Source organism: Trachemys scripta, chromosome 5 (genome assembly GCF_013100865.1).
Source record: "Trachemys scripta elegans isolate TJP31775 chromosome 5, CAS_Tse_1.0, whole genome shotgun sequence".
Taxonomy (NCBI): domain Eukaryota; kingdom Metazoa; phylum Chordata; order Testudines; family Emydidae; genus Trachemys; species Trachemys scripta.
The window spans coordinates 106,739,023-106,758,899 of record NC_048302.1 but is presented as its reverse complement, the minus strand read 5'-3'; the positions used below and the strand labels follow the sequence as shown (position 1 = coordinate 106,758,899).

General features: G+C 37.7%; 1 protein-coding gene across 5 annotated transcripts in view; it reads right to left on the bottom strand.

Moving 5' to 3' along the window:
* The window catches only part of ADGRA3 (adhesion G protein-coupled receptor A3), a 103,379-nt gene that overhangs the window by 14,365 nt on the left and 69,137 nt on the right, over positions 1-19,877 (bottom strand). For 4 of the 5 annotated variants that reach the window (XM_034770685.1, XM_034770689.1, XM_034770688.1 and 1 more), the window contains 7 exons: positions 16,622-16,771; positions 13,601-13,762; positions 13,106-13,309; positions 10,570-10,783; positions 10,143-10,351; positions 2,328-2,452; positions 1,135-1,258 (listed from right to left, as the gene is read on the bottom strand). In XM_034770685.1, coding sequence (XP_034626576.1) covers positions 1,135-1,258; positions 2,328-2,452; positions 10,143-10,351; positions 10,570-10,783; positions 13,106-13,309; positions 13,601-13,762; positions 16,622-16,771 — 1,188 coding nt within the window. The remainder of the gene's footprint in view (positions 1-1,134; positions 1,259-2,327; positions 2,453-10,142; positions 10,352-10,569; positions 10,784-13,105; positions 13,310-13,600; positions 13,763-16,621; positions 16,772-19,877) is intronic. The other variant, XM_034770687.1, reaches the window with a different exon arrangement.

The following is a 19,877-nucleotide window of genomic DNA, read 5'->3' as shown; positions in this document are numbered from 1 at the left end:
TCCAGCAGTCACCAGGGGGTGTCCTAATATTCAGATTTCAGAGTAGCAGCCGTGTTAGTCTGTATCCGCAAAAAGTACAGGAGTACTTGTGGAACCTTAGAGACTAACAAACTTATTACAGCATAAGCTTTATGCTCTAATAAATTTGTTAGTCTCTAAGGTGCCACAAGTACTCCTAATATTCAGAGTGAGTTTTAAAATGGATATAAGAAACAGAAATCATAAAAAAATTCAAGAAACATTTCATTGACATTGATACAAGATTGCACCTGCTATTACAGCTGAAACCCTGAAACTGGCTTAGATCTGACCTTCTGAGGTCAAACATCAGCCTCAGTAGAGCTACGAACACTCAAACTCTATATAAAATGAACACTCTGAAATTACAGAAAATCACAGAACAGATAAAACTGGTAGCTTTTATTTATAAAAACCACTGGTCTTTGGAGCGGAAACAAATCCTAAAAAGGGAAGGAATGAGAAGTCACTTTCTCATTCTAAGTAGAATAATAGAAGGGCTGGAAGGAACACGAAGAGATCATGTAGTAGGAAAAAGTAAATATTCTACTACTTTCTTTTCATATGGCATACAAAACCATATATCGTTCTTGAAACAATTGATTTTAGAATTGATAGCCTTTAGAAATAAAACTACTACATAAAGGAACTTGAGATACTGCCTCCAAAACTTTAGAAAAACAAACATTTATTCCCTTTCCCACCACCCAGTCCTATTAATCTTCCAGTTTTCAGATTGGCTCCAATTCTTTCCCTCATGAGTGGATGAAGATAAAGGAAACCTCCATCTGAAGCCAAAAGTTATTGTTGTTCTGCAAATCATATAGAGGAGTGATGAAGCTGGTAACTTCTTTCCTCAAATAGAATCAGGTATGATTATAAAAAAATCCATGCTCTGTTTACATACTAAATTTAAATAATTTCCATATACTGTTGCTAAGAAAATTTTGGCTTTGCCTTCGCTTTCTCAGCAGAAATCAGGGTAAAATAATTGAGCGAATATTTGCTTAAACATGACTTAAAAATAATTCGTTATTTTTAAAATAGCCATGAATCATGTATTTATATTTGATTACAATTTCTTACATTTCTAATCTTACTTCTATGTTTACTTACTGCTTGGCAGACGCTGGTGCTTTTGGTCTGAGTTATACCTCCAATAAACATCACACATGTCAGGAAAATATGGAAGCTCAGGTTAACTAACATATGCCAGCTTTTAACGCTGATCCTGATCACACTGTTAAAGAAAAATATTTTAGTCTATATAACATATCGTTGCATGCTTATCTTTCAGAAACACAGTCTTGGCTTCAAGTACCTAATCCTTTTTGAACATGAGACTTAGGCATTGCTGTGCTCAGCAATATCTTTAAAAACTGGTCCTTAATTCTAAAGAGGGGTTTCTTACTTCGTGTACAAGGAGGAAAGAAATGTAGGCATATATAGTATTAAGGCTTAGTTGTCAAATCCATTTCCATTTAATCACTGATATTAGCACCAACCATTTATTTGCAGGAGCAAAATATTCAGATACAATTCTGTGGTACAAAATGTGCCAGTCAAAAAAGGAGGTTTGGCTGAAAATTTGGGCTTTAGTATATAAAACACTATTTGTGATAAGGTATGTATGAGAGGCATGCATGAGACAACTTTTCTGTAGGATTTCATAACTTAAAGAATAATACGTGACAACATTCTGAACTGTGTACGAGTCTGAAGCTGGACTTTTAAAACTTAGATTTTGACACGGCTCAATACCATATATGCCTGGGCTAGTAATTCTTAACACTGTTGTACATTTAAGCTTCACAGAATTCAATTGTTTTTTATATTTGTTTATTTTTAAGCATTTTTTCAATTTTCTTAGATTTTCATGTTCACATTTGGGGAAATTATGGTGGTTGTCAGACTATTCAGTGACAAGAGACACTGAGATTCAAACAGTTAAAGCTTTATAACCCTTGAGATTCAATTAGTTAAAGCTTTATAACCATTAAAACAAACTGTCAACAGCACATGTCAAAATATACAAAGTAACTATTTAAAGACAGCCTTAAATAAAATTCTGAACTTCTCAGGGAGTATTTTTCTTACTTTGCCTATCTGTAAACTTTGATCATCAATAATGAAAATATTTTTTGTTCGTTTGTATGTGTGCGATAAACCTGACATTTACTACGGGGGGAAAAAAAGAATCCTTCCAAGCCTCTTTATATTAATGTTTGCTTGATTTCATCCAATAAGTCTAAGTGTAAGTGTAACTTGAGGTCTGCATTACATAAATCTCCATTATTTTTATTTCTTACCCATGGTGGTATATATAGCTGACTATGATCATCAAGAGGCACATTAGCAGAACTATAGAAGTAGCATAAATAACTGGATGCAAGAGAGCAGCTGGTTGGGTATACAATTCACCTCCTGCCAAATCCTGACAGAAAAAAAAAAAGTGGCATTAGTCAGCTTTTTTCTCCCACTTTGGTGATGGGCAAAATAAGTAACTAGGACTTTCATTTTAAAATCCAAAAGAACATACTGGGAATATATTTCAAGTCATAAGTAAACATATAGTAAAGTCTGCAAGTCACTGCAATTCAGTGTGAATGAATCATAAAAGCTTTAACACAACATTTTAACTTCATATATTCAAGTTTAATTAAGTAAGCAATTTACAATGGAGCTATTAGGAATTCACCCACTTAATTGTTAAAATACATTCAACACACATAGTACTTATATGTGTTTGGTTTGTACAAGCAGTAAAAAAGTCATTTGAATTACTATTACATTTCAGTAACTGACAATAATATACACTTTTTTGTAAAATGATTAAGATTACTAAGATATAACTCTTTAGGGTACAGATATGGAAACCTGAAATTTAAGTATGATAATATTCCAAAACCCCACTAAATTGCTGTATATATGTCCTTTTTTAGTACTGATAGTGACAAAACGGCTAGATGAGTTTGTGTATGTATATTAATAAATAATAAAAGTTACATTGAAAGGATGTTGAGGTTGCAGTTAAGTATTCAAAACTTTTCAGGAACTGTTAGAATTAAAGTTGCTTATTGTGAGAAATAGTGTATATGAGAATACAGAGCTAGTATAAACTTAAAGGGAAACTCAGTAAAGCAGTGGTTCTCAAAGCCAGTCCGCCGCTTGTTCAGGGAAAGCCCCTGGTGGGCCGGGCCGGTTTCTTTATCTGCTGCGTCCGCAGGTTCGGCCAATCGCGGCTCCCACTAGCTGCGGTTCGCTGCTCCAGGCCAATGGGAGCCGCGATCAGCCGAACCTGCGGACGCAGCAGATAAACAAACCGGCCCGCCAGGGGCTTTCCCTGAACAAACGGCGGACCGGCTTTGAGAGCCACTGCACTAAAGGGTAGTTGTGCACTTTTACCCAGTTAAAGCTCAATGGTCAATTCCTCAATTCTCTTGTTGCAAAGGAAAAGATGTGACAGCTGTCAAGACACATCTAAGTTTACAATAAAGAAATGCTGAGGAATGCAAGATGAAATGGTTGTTTCCTTTAGGCAATTTTTACATGGACCTTTTTGAGGCCTTCTTTTGGATGCTGTTACCATGTGTAACTGAACTGTTTAGCTGGAGGACTGATCTAGGGCAACTCCCTCAAAGCTGGCTTCATTTTTGATATTTCAGGATTCACACTGCATATGGTCACAACAATGGATATTTTATGGAAACTGCTGTCTCAAATGTGACTTTCTTAAACTCACATTTGACCAAAACTTGCCACTTCAATGTGAAGGGACCAGGTTTTAGGGCTTCAAGGCGTATTTCACGCCCAAGGCCCAGAGACTTCGTGGGAGGTACTTTAAGGGGCAGCAAGCTAGAACCTCAATGATATACAGCAAGGTAAATGCAAAAGGACTTGTAGTCTTTCAGATCAGCAAGACACCTGATCAGAGACTGACATTCTTAGCTCCCTGGAAGTCAAAACCATGGGCTATTTCAGCCTGATCAGTCTGCCAGTACCCAAAGACCCTAAAAGCATGAAGTACCATGACTACAGTACTACAAGCTACTTCATTGCCTGATTCCTTGACTGCATTTACAACTCCTATATCGTATGAGTTTCACAGCCATGAGAGCTGAAGGGTACTAATTCCTTTTTCTCTTTTTTTCCCTCTTTATTTTTTTGTCTTGTATTTATTAGCTGGGAGATGGCCCAGTCTTTTTATTATTTTAGGGTGTGAATGTGTGGCTGAGTGCATGTATGTATTACTGCATGTAAAGATCTTATGAGGAAGCACCAGAAAGAACAGTCCCCAAATTTAAATAGCCCTAAAATGCTGTGTTGTAAAATCTTTGAATATGGTGTTATGTGAAAATGTCCAGAGAAGGCAAGCTGTCCGCTACAGTTTAAGTGAGAGCTGCTAAACATCCACTTTTCAGAGTATTTTGTTAAAGTCTGTATTTGTGGGTTTTGTTTTTGGAGTGGGGAGAATACATTCGCCATTATAAATGAGAGAAAGTTACTTACCTTATAGTACCTGGAGATTTGAGATGCATGGTCCCCTAGCTGTATTCCAGTGTTGGTATGCACGCACGCCATGTGCCCAGAGCCGGAGAATGGCTCACCTCATGCCTCTGACGGAGGAGATAAAAGGCTGGGTGGACCAACCACCTCCCCAGTTCCTTCTTTATCTCAATCAGAGAAGATCCAAAGCAGAGGGGAAGGAGAGTGGGTTGTGGAATACAGATAAGGACCCCACATCTCAAAGAGCTTCCAATTACTATAAGGTAAGTAACTCTTCTTCGAGTGCTGGTTCCTATGTCTATTCCACTGTGGGTGACTGATTGAGGCAGGGATCCTACAGTATAAATAGTTTATGATCATGTAATTAAAGACTATCATACTGCATACATGCACAGGGACATAATTAAGGTTGTATGAGCAATATTAATTCTGGTATTTTCTAATTTTGAATTGCTTGAATTTGCAACCAAAATTCATATTACATATATACAACCATTACATATAAAATACTTTAATAAAAAAAAAATAGTAAAAATTCCATCAGATGGAATGAGACCACTTGGAACAACTCAAGCTAATATATCTGAAGAAAATAATCTGACCCAAATGGGAGGTACAAATCTGGCAAGCAATAACACTAAGAGCCTTGCCAGAAAAAAATCAGACAGGAATTTACAGTGCAATAAGGCATCAAAAAACAAAAAAGACCCAAGAGCCCTAGCAATTTAGCCTCTGGAATGAACACATTATAAGAAAGACAGTGACATGTTAGGGGAACTCAGAGGAGGAGAATAACATTTATTAGAGGCAGCAAGAACTGTCTTCTGGGGAAATATTCTAAATATGCATATTGCAACAGGATACGATCAGGATACAAAACCCACTGAAGTCAATGTAACGATTTCCATTGACTTCAATGAGGTTTGGATCAGACCTTAAGAAAGAATCTTTGCTGGAATTCCATAGCATCTCAGGATCTTCCAGACGGCTTCTCAGGGGCCACTATCAAATGCTTTTTTAAAATCAAAGACGTTAAAAAACCATCTTCTGCTGGTATTTAAAACCTTTTTCAGTAAGTCTTCTCAAGGTGTAAATCTGGTCTGAACACTACCTACAACAAGATCAAAATCTAGTCTGTTCTTCCCAGAGTACTTACCAGCTATTTTCATCCTACTCAAAATAATAATGCAAAACACTTTCCAGGTACAAACCAGGTCCCGTTAACACAAATTAGCTGGTCACCCTTTTTAGGGATTTCTACAGATGACACCTTCTCCAGTCTTTAGGGCAGCTCTCTTGTCTCCAAACATTCTGTACAACCTGCACATAATAATTCACCATCACTGCTTCTCCAGCTTTTAACATTTCAGCATCTATCTTATCATACACTGGGGGAGGGATGACTCAGTGGTTTGAGCATTGGCCTGCTAAACCCAGGGTTGTGAGTTCAATCCTTGAGGGGGCCACTTAGGGATCTGGGGCAAAATCAGTACTTGCTCCTGCTAGTGAAGGCAGGGGGCTGGACTTGATGACCTTTCAAGGTCCCTTCCAGTTCTAGGAGATAGGATATCTCCATTTTTTTTTTTTTATTTGTCTTACCCCTTACCACTCTTCAGTTACTTCCTCAAATGCTTTTACTTCTACTGATATAGGTAAGTCTGCTATTTCTTCAGATCCCTCAATGTGTGAAAGATTACCAGGCTGTACTCAACCAGCTAGAACGTTCCATCCAATGGGCTTTCGGCCCTTCCTCTGTGGTTAAAATTGTACCATCTTGAGCCTTCACAATGCCACAACAGTTTAAGAGTTGTGATGACAGTTGTCTGGAGACTAGAAAAAGCTTTTAAGAATCTCTTCTCTTGTATGGCTCCTTGGCTTCTATTACTTTACTTTCCATCCATTCTCTCACCTCTTCTGGCTGATTTTTTAGCTTCCCTGTTTTTGTCTGCATACTCTTGTTGCAGAATAGCTCTTTTGCTGCAGTCTCATTCTTACTGAATTCGCTTAATTCTTTCCTCTCTTCAACAAGCCTCTGTGTATTTGGTTGGAGCCATTCTTTTCTTAGATCTTCTTACCTCTACTGTGATCCTGGTAGCATTCACAATTACTTCTTTGAAAAACTGTCACTGTTCTTCTATGACCATCCATGTCTTCAGCTATTCAAATCTATTGCTAAACTGCAGCTTAAATGTGTCTTCACTTCTGGATCCACTAACTTTCTAGTATCGTACATAACTTCTACCTCACACGGTGTTACCGGCTTTAGTTTTGATTCTTCCAATAACAAGAACTCAGCACTTGTGTATACCCTGGCATCCAACATTGATCTCCAGAGCATATTGATGGCAATATGATCAAGCTGTTTCTGGGTTAAGCCATAATTTGATGTCCATGTCAGTTTGTCTCTTTCCTCACATGGAAACAGTGTATCCCCAGTACAAAGACTGTTTAGGCTGCAGAGCTGGACAAAATATTTTCCATTGTCAATCTGCCCTGGGATGCCATGTCTGTCCATAATGCACTCATATCCAATATTACTGCCACCAACCCGTGGATTTAGCTCTCCCATGAGGTTAACAACATCGTAAGTACTGATCTTGCCAAGAATGCTCTGCAAGCTTACATAGAAACAGCCTGATCTGTTCATCGGTATAACTTGTTGGCACATAACACAACATCTGTGACTTTTTGCATGGTTCATCACAAAGCGAGCAGTCAATATTCTAGAGTTACAGGTTCCCATTCTTCAGTGCTTTAACAGCTTCCTTGATTTGTAAGAAGACTATGCCTTCCTGGTGTGTCATCTTCTCTTCCAGATTATAAAACCATCATATCTTCCTATGATAATTTGCCTCATCTAGTCCATCTCATCTCACTCAGTCCAAGTATACTTACACCAAAAGATTTACATTTCTGTGATAATCTTTATCAACCTCCCTGTGCTCCAAAGTATTCTAATAGCCCAGAATCCAATTCTTGTCTTAGCCCACAGAACTCACCAAGCCACATGAAGCTACCCGTACTATTAGTTCAGATTAATGAATTAACTGAACATTTGTTATACACATTACTTATATAAAAATCATACTTGTGCTCCAGCTTATTAAACAGCTAGAATTGGGTTTGCATTATGTGTCTCCTCATTATTAGTGTAGATATAGAGAAGATGTAGTGTAATGTTCTGAAATGCATACAGAGAGGTAGACTACAGGAGAAAATATTATCACTTATTTCTCTATACATCTCTAGCACAGTGGTCTCACCACATCCCATAATCTTGCATGTACAAATGCAAAGTACTGGGATTCAGATAACGGCACAAATATTACTTGCGTGTCTTACAGTCTTCACAACTAGAAAGCAGTTAAACAAAAACCATCAATCGAAAAACAGAAGGTAAACTGTCTACAATCTCTAAAGGTTGTAAAATGGAGCAACTCTATCTAAAGGTAAAGCGAGATCAATGCCTGCTTGGAGAAGGTAATTGCTCAAATAGTGTGGCAGTTCTGAAAAACTACCATAAATTCTGATGCTTATCTAAATCAAATCTTTTGATATTTGTCCATCAACATTAAAGCCTTAAATAATGGCACTATAATAAACAATTAATTTAAGAGAAGAAAAATCATGCAATCACCCTTCCTGTAAGGGAAAGTTAGAGTTGCAGGAGAAGTGTCTGAACAAGCAAGTTCATTATTGAGAAACACCACTTTCTCCCAGCTCCGCTATCAAAATACAAAATGACAACAAAGCCCATTTGTAATTTGTCTTCATTAAGTTGCGTTCAGGCACTGAGGCTCAAATCCTTAAGTGTCATTTTGTAGTTTTGTCACCTTAAACCTTTTCAAAAATTTTTTTTCCTGTGGAAACTTAATATTGTGTATGCACTCATAGCAACAATGTTCCATATAATCTTTATGTGTGAATATAGAAATCTAATCAGATTAATGGTCTATGCAAACATATAGATTGTGTATCTCCTTAATTTTCTTTCCTCCAGGTGGCAGAATTATATTTAACTTGAAGTAAAATCCCTCCTTGAACGTAAGTTGAACAAGCGTAGGTAACATATTTCAGGTTTAAAAAAGTCTATTACATTTTAGAGGATTAAATGTAAAAAAGTAAGATAAAATAATAGGAGTATCCAATTCTAGGATTGTAATGATGAAAGTACCTTCAACCATTCAAAAATAGCAACTTTTCATTTAAGCTGTCTCCCATTTAAAAGGCTCCATATACTATGGCATCATGCCAAATCTTACGAAGTCCCCCTCTTTAAAAAAAACTGCTTTTTGGTATTCTACCATTTAATCTTCTCTATTATTAAATATTTTTTTTAAAGTTTAACTGTTTGTTCTGCTAAATAGTAATAAAAAGCCACCACATTTTTCATGCATTACTTATCCCAAATTATTCTTTTTCCTTCAAAACATGATTTGGAGAGAATGTTTGACTTATTTTTAAGACCATATGTAGCATCTCAAATGTAATAAATACGAATAATGATACCGCTATGCAATTTAATTTTGCAAATGTAACTTCTAAATGTTATTTATTAGTAGTATTTCACCTGACTTCCTCTTATACTGATGTTCTCAATTTTGTATCCCAATCTATACTTTCGAGGTCTGCTCTTCCAACTCTGTAATAGGAACCATCAGAGCAGCACAAGGAAGCAGACAAGCAGAGTCCCTGTTGCTTTACCTGTCAGAAACAAAATGTACTGTTCCACCTTGCCTTTTCCCCCATAAGGTGATATCTTGGGAGACGTACATTTAGGAAGAATAGCAACTGTTTGCTAAGTTAGGGAGAAGGGGCCTTCTGGGAACAAGCAGTCACAAAAAGATAACCTACTATGAGGAAGGCACTTCCCTCAATTCACTATTTCATTCCTGCCACTGTATTTCAGAATTGGTATAATCATTTTACTGAGCTCAATACATGGGAGACATTCAAATCAAAATATTTGTAGGAATGTCTTTAACAAATACTGTACTTTGACTTGTGTAGTAACTAAACACCATAATCTTTTTTCTTATATTCATATATTCATTCACTTTTCCAGGAAGTATGATCATGAATACCGGATGAATAGGCATTTTATACCAATCTTCATTTAGTGGCTCTAAGCCAGGGTGTAGAAACTGACAAAAACCTCATATCCATAGACACTAAAACTAAGCTGACAAGTTCTATTGTTGCCTAGAAGTTATTTCCTATTATTTTCTCTCCTGCCTACTATTCTTCATTTGAGGCTGTCATTGTTAGACCTGGAATCTAAAGTTCACAAAAGCAGACTGGCAATTATTAGCTCATTAGAATAGATTTATATACCATAATACCATACTGAAAAGTTTCATAAGAAAAACCTATTGTGTCTTTAAAATATTCTGCAGTAAAATTTAGTGTTGACAGTCTACCATTTTCAGCCAAACTTTATGCCAACATCTAAACCAATACAAACAACACGTGAAAATTGTTCTGAAGTTCCTTTGTGTGAGGATACCCCCCACTTCCACAGTATTTTATTATACTAAACGCAAAACATTTACTTCTCTATTTTTCTTGAACATTTTTTTATTTCTGATTAAATTAAAAAGCCTTAATAAATACCATACCATCAAGACTGCATAGTTACTGAGGGAGTAGCACTGAATGGTGGTAATGTTTTCATCTGAAGAGATAATGTGACATCCATCAGACTTCCATCCTCCCTGACCATTGAGCAAATCAAAGTCCCATTGTGCCGCAACAGCATCTGCTCCATGAGCAATACGTCGCAGTGTCACGTTAATAGCAATGTGATGACTGGCGAGGCTTAAACCATCTGTTTGGAAAAAAAAAATTATGGAATTGATTTTATATAAAAATGTTTAATTTTCAACACACACTGTAAATATTAATGTTGGATAATATCTGATTCTTAGAGGTGCACTAATTGAAACAACATTAGCACACCTCTTGAATATAATGTCAAGGATCAGGCTTCTAAAGCTTTGATATTTTTCTAAGGTCATACAAATGTAGTAATAACCAAAAACAAACCTATCTTGGTGAGAATAACTGGTGTTACTACGGTACGTCGTTTCCCATCATCTGCCAGATTTGTTGAATTTCCTGTTGCTGGGAAAAGTTTTCCATTGCGAAATGCAATAAGTTGAAGCTTGTAGATGGACTCATTTGCTGGCCTAATTTCTCTTTTCTGCTTTTGTGTAAAAAGGGAGGGTGGCAGTTGAATAGAAGCCTCTACAATAGTGTTCTATAAACAAACAGATTTTAAGAAGTATTAATCTCTGAACAAAAAAGGGATTTTTTGGTCTTATTTAGCAGCTCCTCCAATTCATCAGTGTTGGGCTTCCTTCCTCGCAACAGTGTCCGAAGGAAACAAAGTTAATACAGAGCTCAGGACTGTAAACTCTAATTATTTTTTTGGACAGAGAAGTGCTTCAAATAATCCACCAAAACATGCTTTAACTAAAAACCTTAATACACCTTTAATATGGAATTATTTGTTAATCATTGCCAGAAGCTGGGAATGAGTAACAGGGAATGGATCACTTGAGGATTACCTGTTCTGTTCATTCCTTCTGGGGCACCTGTTGGCCACTGTCAGAAGACTGGATACTGGGCTAGATGGACCTTTGGTCTGACTCAGTATGGCCGTTCTTATGTTCTTAAGATGGTGGGAGATTTTGTACATAGTTACCTTTCTGGTAGCCAGTAAAGTTCAAATTGTTAGCAAAAAGTTCATACTGTTACAGGCGCCGACTTCCTCTCTACATTGGGCGGGGGTGGGGGGAAGGGGTGCTTGACCTCCCTCCCACTCCGACTCAGGCCCCACCCCTATTCCACCCCTTCCCCCAAACCCCTGCCTCTTCCCTATCCAGTTCTGCTCCCACCCCTCTCCCAGCACCTCCTGCAAAGCTGAAACGCGGCTAGTGGGAGGCGCTGGGAGGGAGGGGGAGGAATTGATCAGCGGGGCCACTGGCAGACGAGGCACTGAGGGGAGGGGTGGGAAGCTTGACTGCCGGTGGGTGCTAAGCACCCACTAATTTTTTTCTTTGGGTGCTCCAGGGCTATGCCAGTCAGCGCCTATGCCTAATGTTTTGGGAGATCTCTTGGGAGCTAGACATGACAGGCAAGGCCAAATGCCAGACATGCACATAGGCAGATGTAAAGGTAAATGCTGTAATTGTTTCATTTGGAGCAGTATTATCAGTGCTTGAATTACAGGAGGGACTTAAGGGGGCCGGGCCCCCTTACTACTTTTAGGAGCTACACCGTTCTTATTCAAAAGGCACCGGGGGACATGTTTGGCTCCCTTATTTCTTCCCTGGCAGAGTAGAGAATGGCAGCGTAAGAGTCAGCCAGAGGATACCCTGGCACCTCGTTCCATGTTGCCTGCAGGACTGCTCGTGCAGGGGGGTCCTACCTTTTTCCCCCTCATAATTCAAGCACTGGGCATTATCTACAATTTTGTACACAAGTTATCGGTACAGTACATATCTGCAGTGAAGGTCCAATATATTAAGCAATAATGGCAAATTGATAAGCTACACTGGCATTTAATCACAAATGGATTTTCCATGGAGTCAGAGTTAAGTACTTTCCCCTATGTATAGACAAATGAATCTGTCAGAGTTGTTTTCTAGTTTGTACTCCTTCACACTGTTAGTATTTATCTAGATATGTATATGTCCTCTATCACCATATGAGACACACTTGTTTAGACTGTGTGTCAAAGTAAAAAATTTGAGTTAAGTCAATGTATCTTAAAAGTTAACTTATTTTAACTTGCAACAAAGAGTCCTGTGATACCTTATAGACAAACAGACGTACTGGAGCATAAGTATTCACCCACGAAAGCTTATGCTCCAATACGTCTGTTAGTCTATAAGGTGCCACAGGACTCTCTGTTGCTTTTTACAGATCCAGACTAACACGGCTACCCCTCTGATACTTATTTTAACTTGAAAGTTAAGTGTAACATGCAGATAGCATACCAAAATAAATGTATTGAACATTAAGGAGAGGTCAGGAGGTAATTCAATTTCCATGCTGCTGAAATACTGTACATATCTAATGCCTTGTCTACACTACACAGTTCTGTCAGCAAAAGAGATGAGGCATTGCAAATTCTTCCCAAAGCACCCTGCAGCTAGTTGTACATTGGGATAGCTATCCACAATGCACTGCTCTCTATGTTGATACAAGAGCTTCCAGTGTAGATGTACTCTGCCGACACAAAGAACATAGTTTGGACATACAACAAAGGCATAACTTTTGTCGACAAAACTCTATAGTGTAGATATAGCCTGAGAGTATGGTGGCGGAGATACTTTTTTTTTAAATGTAGACACCAGTCTGTTAAGAATTGTTTTGAGTAATTAAGCCAAAAGCAACACAAAACCAACTTCTTTATTCCTCTCGTAGCTTCTCTGCCCTTGTTCTTAAATAATTCTTCTGTATTACAATGCAGTAAGAATATTTTAACATTGGAAACTTAATTTAAGCCCGCTTTCCAACCAATTAATCTCTAATTAAGTCTTATAAGTCAATATAGAAACAATGAGTGTCAGACCTTTAATGCCAAACTTGACAGTGTATTTGAAACATTGCACTTAAAGCTTAATTGCTTATCTAGGTTTCCATCTGGATCTCTTCTCCCATAGTCAGAAAGTCCTGTACGGTCTGATGCAGCCACTTTCTGAAATACAGTGCATGTCATCCCAGTGAAGCCAGTTGCCTTTATTACATAAGCCTCCAGAGCAATATTTGGAGAGTACTGTGACAAGAAAAATCATATAGACATTAAATAACTTTATACCACATAAAAAACAAACAAACAATCTTCAAAGGATTCTGCACATTAATTTTATACAAAGACCAGAAAAGCATTCTGTATAACTGTCAGGTTAATTTGGTCAGAATATTTTTTTTTCCTTTTAGGAATTCCAAATATTCTAGACCTCAAAGCACAAATCAGACAATGTCAAAATCTATTAAGTATGAAAAAAAACCACATTTCAAAATAAATCAGAAATGTTTACTTTAAATTAAGGAACTTTATGCTTACTGTTGAGTAAACTTGAGCCCCATTTGCTAGTCGATACATAGCAATTCTCTGTAAACATTGTACAATTCTAGTGCAAGCTTTGGCCTCTCTCTGTGACATCCACAAAACACGTTCATCAGCTAGCATAATGTTACTTGCAATGTCCACCATCACATCACCAAGCTAGTACGGGACACAAATAAGAAAACACCAAATAAGAAATCTGTCAGCTTTGGTAATTCATCTTTTGGCACATCAATAAGAAGCATAAGATCCTTTTAAAGCCAGAATTATTAGAAACCCAATACTACTGTCAGCATCTTAAAACAAACAAACAGTTGTTCCCACATCAACCATTATTTGTCAGGTATGAGTTACTGGAGTGGCTTTTAAGAGTCAGATATTTACCTCACTGTAGCATTACTTTTAAGACAATATATTTTGTTTTCCCCTTCTGTCAGTTAAATGCAGTACTATACTCCAAAAGCAAAACTGCACGAGACATTTAAGAGGGCTACCATCAACTTCAACTTTAATCTATTCAATAATTAAAAGAAGTTTTCGGTGGTACTCCTAATACCCAGACACGGTCAATTCTGGTAGTTTTGAGTTTTTCTTTTTTCCCCCTCCTCTCTTCTGTCACAACCTTCCACCCTCCTCTTCCCCCTGGCCCTGGAAATTTACTAATTTAGACCCCAAACCTGCAAACGTATATGCACATTCTTAACTTTGAGCACTGCCAACAGCTCTGTGAAGTGAAGGACACCTGTAAGATTTTACAGGATCAGTGCCTCATACAGAGGAATCAGCCACACAGACTATACATGAATGCTGTCAAATGAACAAAAACAAATAAAAAAAACCTGACCTCTTTCAGTTACTGTAATCTGGGGTGTTACTTTTTAACAATGGCAGGTAAGAAGACAGCAGTGGGATTTTTAAGCTTTTCAAACAAGAAAGTCCATACCTGAAAGTGAAGATTTGCCACATCTTTTCCACTGCTCTGCTAGGGACTGATGCTGCAAGGTGCTGAGCACCCTCAACTGCCAGTGAAGTCAACAGAGAGAGGGCGGCACTCAATACTTTGCAGGATCAGGCCCTTATTTAATAAATATTTCTGAAATCAATCAAAACTAAATCAAATGGATAAAATGCTTATTAATTTCGTTATAAAACATACCACTTCTTTAAGTCTGTTGGTTAAACTGAATTTAATGTAAAAGTAAACAAGAAATTCCTAAAATTATAGGAATCAAACTTCATCGATTCTCTCTGCATAAATCATGAAATTATTATAAAGTCACACTCGCCCACTGTTTCGTCAATATCACCAAGAGTTTTCTTAAAATGTTTCTAAGCCTTGATATCTCTTTCTCTCCCCTCCCCCTCCCCATTTTCTAACGTGGAATAGTCAAACACAGACACCCCCACCCCCGAATTTTGTTTTTTCTAGTGGACACCTGACACTGAGGAGGCTATTAAGATTACAATTCATATATTCTACATCTTTCAGACTATCCAAACTGCACAATGAAGAGCCATTTGAAAATATATTTCATATATTTTCAGCTCTACATTTTAATTAATTCCAGGTAAGCAATGTGTAGTGATTAATTTAAAACTTTATTTTTATTTAGACTAAAGGAAGATTATTAAATGTATTGGCTATTCATGCTAGAGAATGGGCTAACACTTGCAACTTTCCAACATACCAACAAATCAAACAGGTTTCATTAAATATGGTTAAAAAACCAAAAACGAACAATACATCATCTAACAGAGGAACTTCAGCTACTATTAAAAACACTACCTATGAATTTAACGTTGACAGTTTTATCGCTTTTATTGCCTTCAAGTAGTGGCAGAGTGACACCAGATTGACAAATCATTGCTGAGAAAACAATACCCTTATAATATAATAAATCATGCAACAATCCATATTTTAGGTTAGGTAAGAAAAACAGTCATTTAATAAATTACTTTATTTCACAAACATATAGAAAAATTAAATTTAGGACAAATTAACTGAGCTATGTATTTAAAAGGGAACTGCAATGTGAAAATCCTCCAAAGAGTTTTACTGTGAATTTTTAGACTACATTATTTGTTCAGTATGTGCATGGGTTGGGGGTGTTTTTTGGCCAAGTTCCAAATTATTGCACTGTGATCTCCAACTTTCCAACATGCACTGAATAGTGAGATACAGACCACTGTTCAGCAGAGAAACAGAGTTTCTACCCACTTCCCCTCAACAATAAGCACTCTCTAAGATATTATTTTACTCTCTTAAATCCCATAAGATATAAGAGGACTGAAAAACCTTAGGGCATGTCTTCACTACCCGCCGCATCGGCGGGTAGCAATCGATCTATCGGGGATCGACTTATCGCGTCTAGTGAAGACGCGATAAAATCGATCCCTGATCGCTCTGCCATCAACACTGGAAATCCTCCGCGGCAAGAGGCAGAGTCGACGGCGGAGCAGCAGCGGTCGACTCGCCGCCGTCCTCACAGCCAGGTAAGTCGACCTAAAATACGCAACTTCAGCTATGCGAAGTTGCGTATCTTAGGTCGAACCCCACCCCCAGTGTAGACCTAGCCTCTGAGATACAGCTCAATATTGAATAAAGTCAGGGTATCTTGGGGGGGAAAGATAAGTCTTGTTTTAGTCATTACTGAGAGGATTTCTGAGGTTTTCATTATTCATCTTTTTATATAAAATCATCCTAATGAAAACCTGGGTGACCCACTCTATACTAAATAAAACCAGACTTACTGTACCTATCCCCCTGCTCCACTGCTGACCAGAGACATTACAGGTCCAGGTCCTCATGCTGGAGGATCTCAGCACGAGTACAAAGTCTTTGACCCTAGGTCAGCAACTTCAGGAACCTACTAAACAAAGAAAAAAATGGAATAGAACCTGAAATTTGAGCTCCTCAACCTAAGGTTTAGAAGGTTTTATTATTTAAAAACAGGTATTTTTAATAAGGCAAATATTTCATCCGCTTATCTTGAAAATGGTATCAAACATTAAAGGTACCTCTTTGTACTTTTCAGCAAATCTTCCAAATTTTTCTATCATTTCAGCCACAAAAATAACATCCATCTTATCAGAAAAATTTGCTGCTTCAACAGTGTAAGCCAAAAGCTGTCTTGCTGTTGCAACTGCATTAGTAAGGTTGAGTGGCATCTATATAAAGAACAAATATGAGCACTGAAAAAGGAAAATTTAAATCTAAATACAATTTAGGAGAATGCCTGTTTCAAATTTGAGACTATTGTAAAACAAAAACAAAACCTTAATTTTTTAAATGAAGTACAATTAATACATTTCTCTTCCTTTGCACATCTATTTCCTGTGTATATAGGACAAAATTGTTTTCCAAAATTCCTAGAGCATGAAAAATATGTTTTATAGCTAGGCAAGTTAAGAGAAAGCCACAAATACCACAGCCACAATATCTATTGACATAGTTAAAATAATAGAAAATATACTTGAAATAATGAGAGGCTCTCCCTAAAATATAAGAAAAGTTCAAGGTCGGACTCCTGCAACAAGAACCAGGCAGGCAGACTCCTGCATCCTCCCAGAGTCCTATGGACTTCCTGTGGCACTGCACAGGGTCTCACCTGCATGGTTCTCTTTGCAGCATCAGTGCCTGAACCAGTAGATTTGGAAGCATGATTTTAGAAAACAATGATAGATATCCCTAGTGTACAATAGTTCAGCAGCAATAATGCATCATTAAAAAAAATTAAGTTCCAGAGTTCAAATACTTCATATAATCTCTCTGGGCTTTTCTTTTTTTAAAGCAATGAATTCATTTTTCATTAAAAGGTCACATTCATGGGGGACGGCTAGCTCAGGGGTTTGAGCATTGACCTACTAAACCCAGGGTTGCGAGTTCAATCCTTGAGATGGCCATTTAGGGATCTGGGGCAAAAAAATAGTTGGGGATTGGTCCTGCTTTGAGCAGGGGGTTGGACTAGATGACCTCCTGAGGTCCCTTCCAATCCTGATATTCTAGGACATGTAAGTCACAGTACAATGTATATCCATCTGCCTGGATTAAGCAATATTTCCATATTTTTTTCTTAAGGTAATGAAGAATTCCCTTTAACACAAAATTAATTGTAGCAGTCACATCTGAATGTTCCATTTTATTCAGTAAGGGTTTCCCTCCATTTCGGAGCCAGACCAATATTTGATTTAAACTACCAGATGTTAAAAAGATAATAATATATCTAGTCTCTAAATAAAGACAAAAACAGTCCAGCAAAACAAATCTTTGGGCCTGGATTTACCATGTCGGGGGGGGCCCCTGTGGGTGGCATTGGGAAGGGCCAAACCTGAGTCCCTGCAATTCCACTCAGGTTTGGTTTGGTTGTCTCTCTGTCATGATGGCAGGGGGTAAGGGAGGAATGATGATGGGGCCAAAGTTAAGTGAGTGGTTTTGCAACCTGGCATTTTGGGTTGCAGGAGGAGCTGCCCTACCACAGGAGTGGGAGTGGAGTGAAGATGTGGTGAGTGGCCAGGATGTTGGGAGGCACTCAGGGCTGTGGTGAGTGGGATATATTTCAGGGCTCGTGGGATAGGTGTGGGGACTCTCAGCATAGGTAGGAGCTGGTGAAGGATTGCTGGGATATATGTGGGGTGAGAGGCATTTGTTTCTGTGTCTAGTGAACGTCTGGAGAGAGGATGCTTTGCTAAGTGGCCCCAGTTCATGTTGTGCAGGGTGGTCAACAGTTGCAGAAGAATTAGACTAGGATCACAGTGACGCTCAGGTGTGCCCCATTCTCCCCTCTGTCATGGTGGGGGCAGCTGGACTAAATTTGAGTGCAGGTGTGGGGGAGGCCCAATTTCCATAGTGCACAAGGCCCCAAAACCATTTAATCTAGTTCTGAAAATCTTCTCTAGATTTCACTTGGGTTTTAATTATTAAACTTAACCGTCATGGGAGATCCAAATGTTTTCTGTGCAAAAAAATGACTAACAATTTTGCTGACCTACCTAAAATTTTGTTACACAGAAAAAGACGATAATGCTTAGATTACTTCTTCTAAAGGAATAATTAAATCACAGAGCTCAGTATTAAGATAACATTCTTGAACATTCCTTACAATTTTGACAGAGCAGAGAAATAATTATACATTTAAACATGGAAAAATCAGACCAGTAATCCTGCTTCTCTTAAGATATCCCTGACAGGATTTTCACCCTGGGTTTCAGTTTCCTAACATGAGACTTGCAGAACTCTCCCTAACCCTGAAAAAAAATATTGCTCACCAAAGAGCAGTAGTAGTAGGGTGGAATATAAGCCATGCTTCCTAATCACAAATAACACAGAGTGAGAGAAAGGAGTATCATCCTCCCCATGTTACAGATGGGGAATGAAGGCACACAGCTACTAAGTGATTTTTTTCCAAAGTTACACACAGAAAGTCTGAGGTAGAGCAAGGACTTGAACCCAGATATCCTGAATTCCAGATGGTGTTTTGGTGCTTGTTTTCTAATACCATGTCGTATTGGTAACACCACTGAACCATAGTTACTGATTCTGCATGTGTAATAGTAATATTTGTAGAAGATTATAGTTAAGGCTCTCTCTCCTTGCTGTTTGCTTTTAATAGTTAATGGAAATTTATTCAGAATTTTCAGGTAAGTGTTTCATTTATAAACACCCACATAAGAGACCCATGGCTGACTGCAACTCCCAGGTAAATTCAATAATTTATTTGGACAAGGTTTCAATTCTGAGTTTGAAAAACATGCAAAGAAATTGCAACAGGAATTTGGAACCTTGCAGGTTTATTTACTTGTTAAAAGTAAATGCACACTTAGACTTGAGAAGATCCAGTGTTATGTGTGTATAATTCATTTATCCAGCACTAATTTGCAAGTTGTTTCAAAATTAAAAATTAAAGTTTCCTTCTATATTTTTAGGAAGGCTCTCTCTTTTCTTCTTCACTTTTTGTTCATTTTCTTTAAAAGAATATTTCTGGGACAAAGAATAAACAGGATTAAGTGAAAAGTAAGATTTAAGGCTGACCACATCCTGGATCATTTTCATATTACTTAAAATTTAATTTCCAGTGGAAGGACTACAGAAACTTGTAGTCTGTACTTATGTCAGATTTCCAGTTTTTCCATCTGTAAATGTTCATAATTCACAAAAAGGAGTATTAGTCCATTTCAATTTTCTGTGCAGTGATATTTTGAAATTTTAATATTTCTTTTCAAGTATTAGGCATAATCGGTCACCACATTCTTACAAAACATTGGTGAGTGAGTGAGA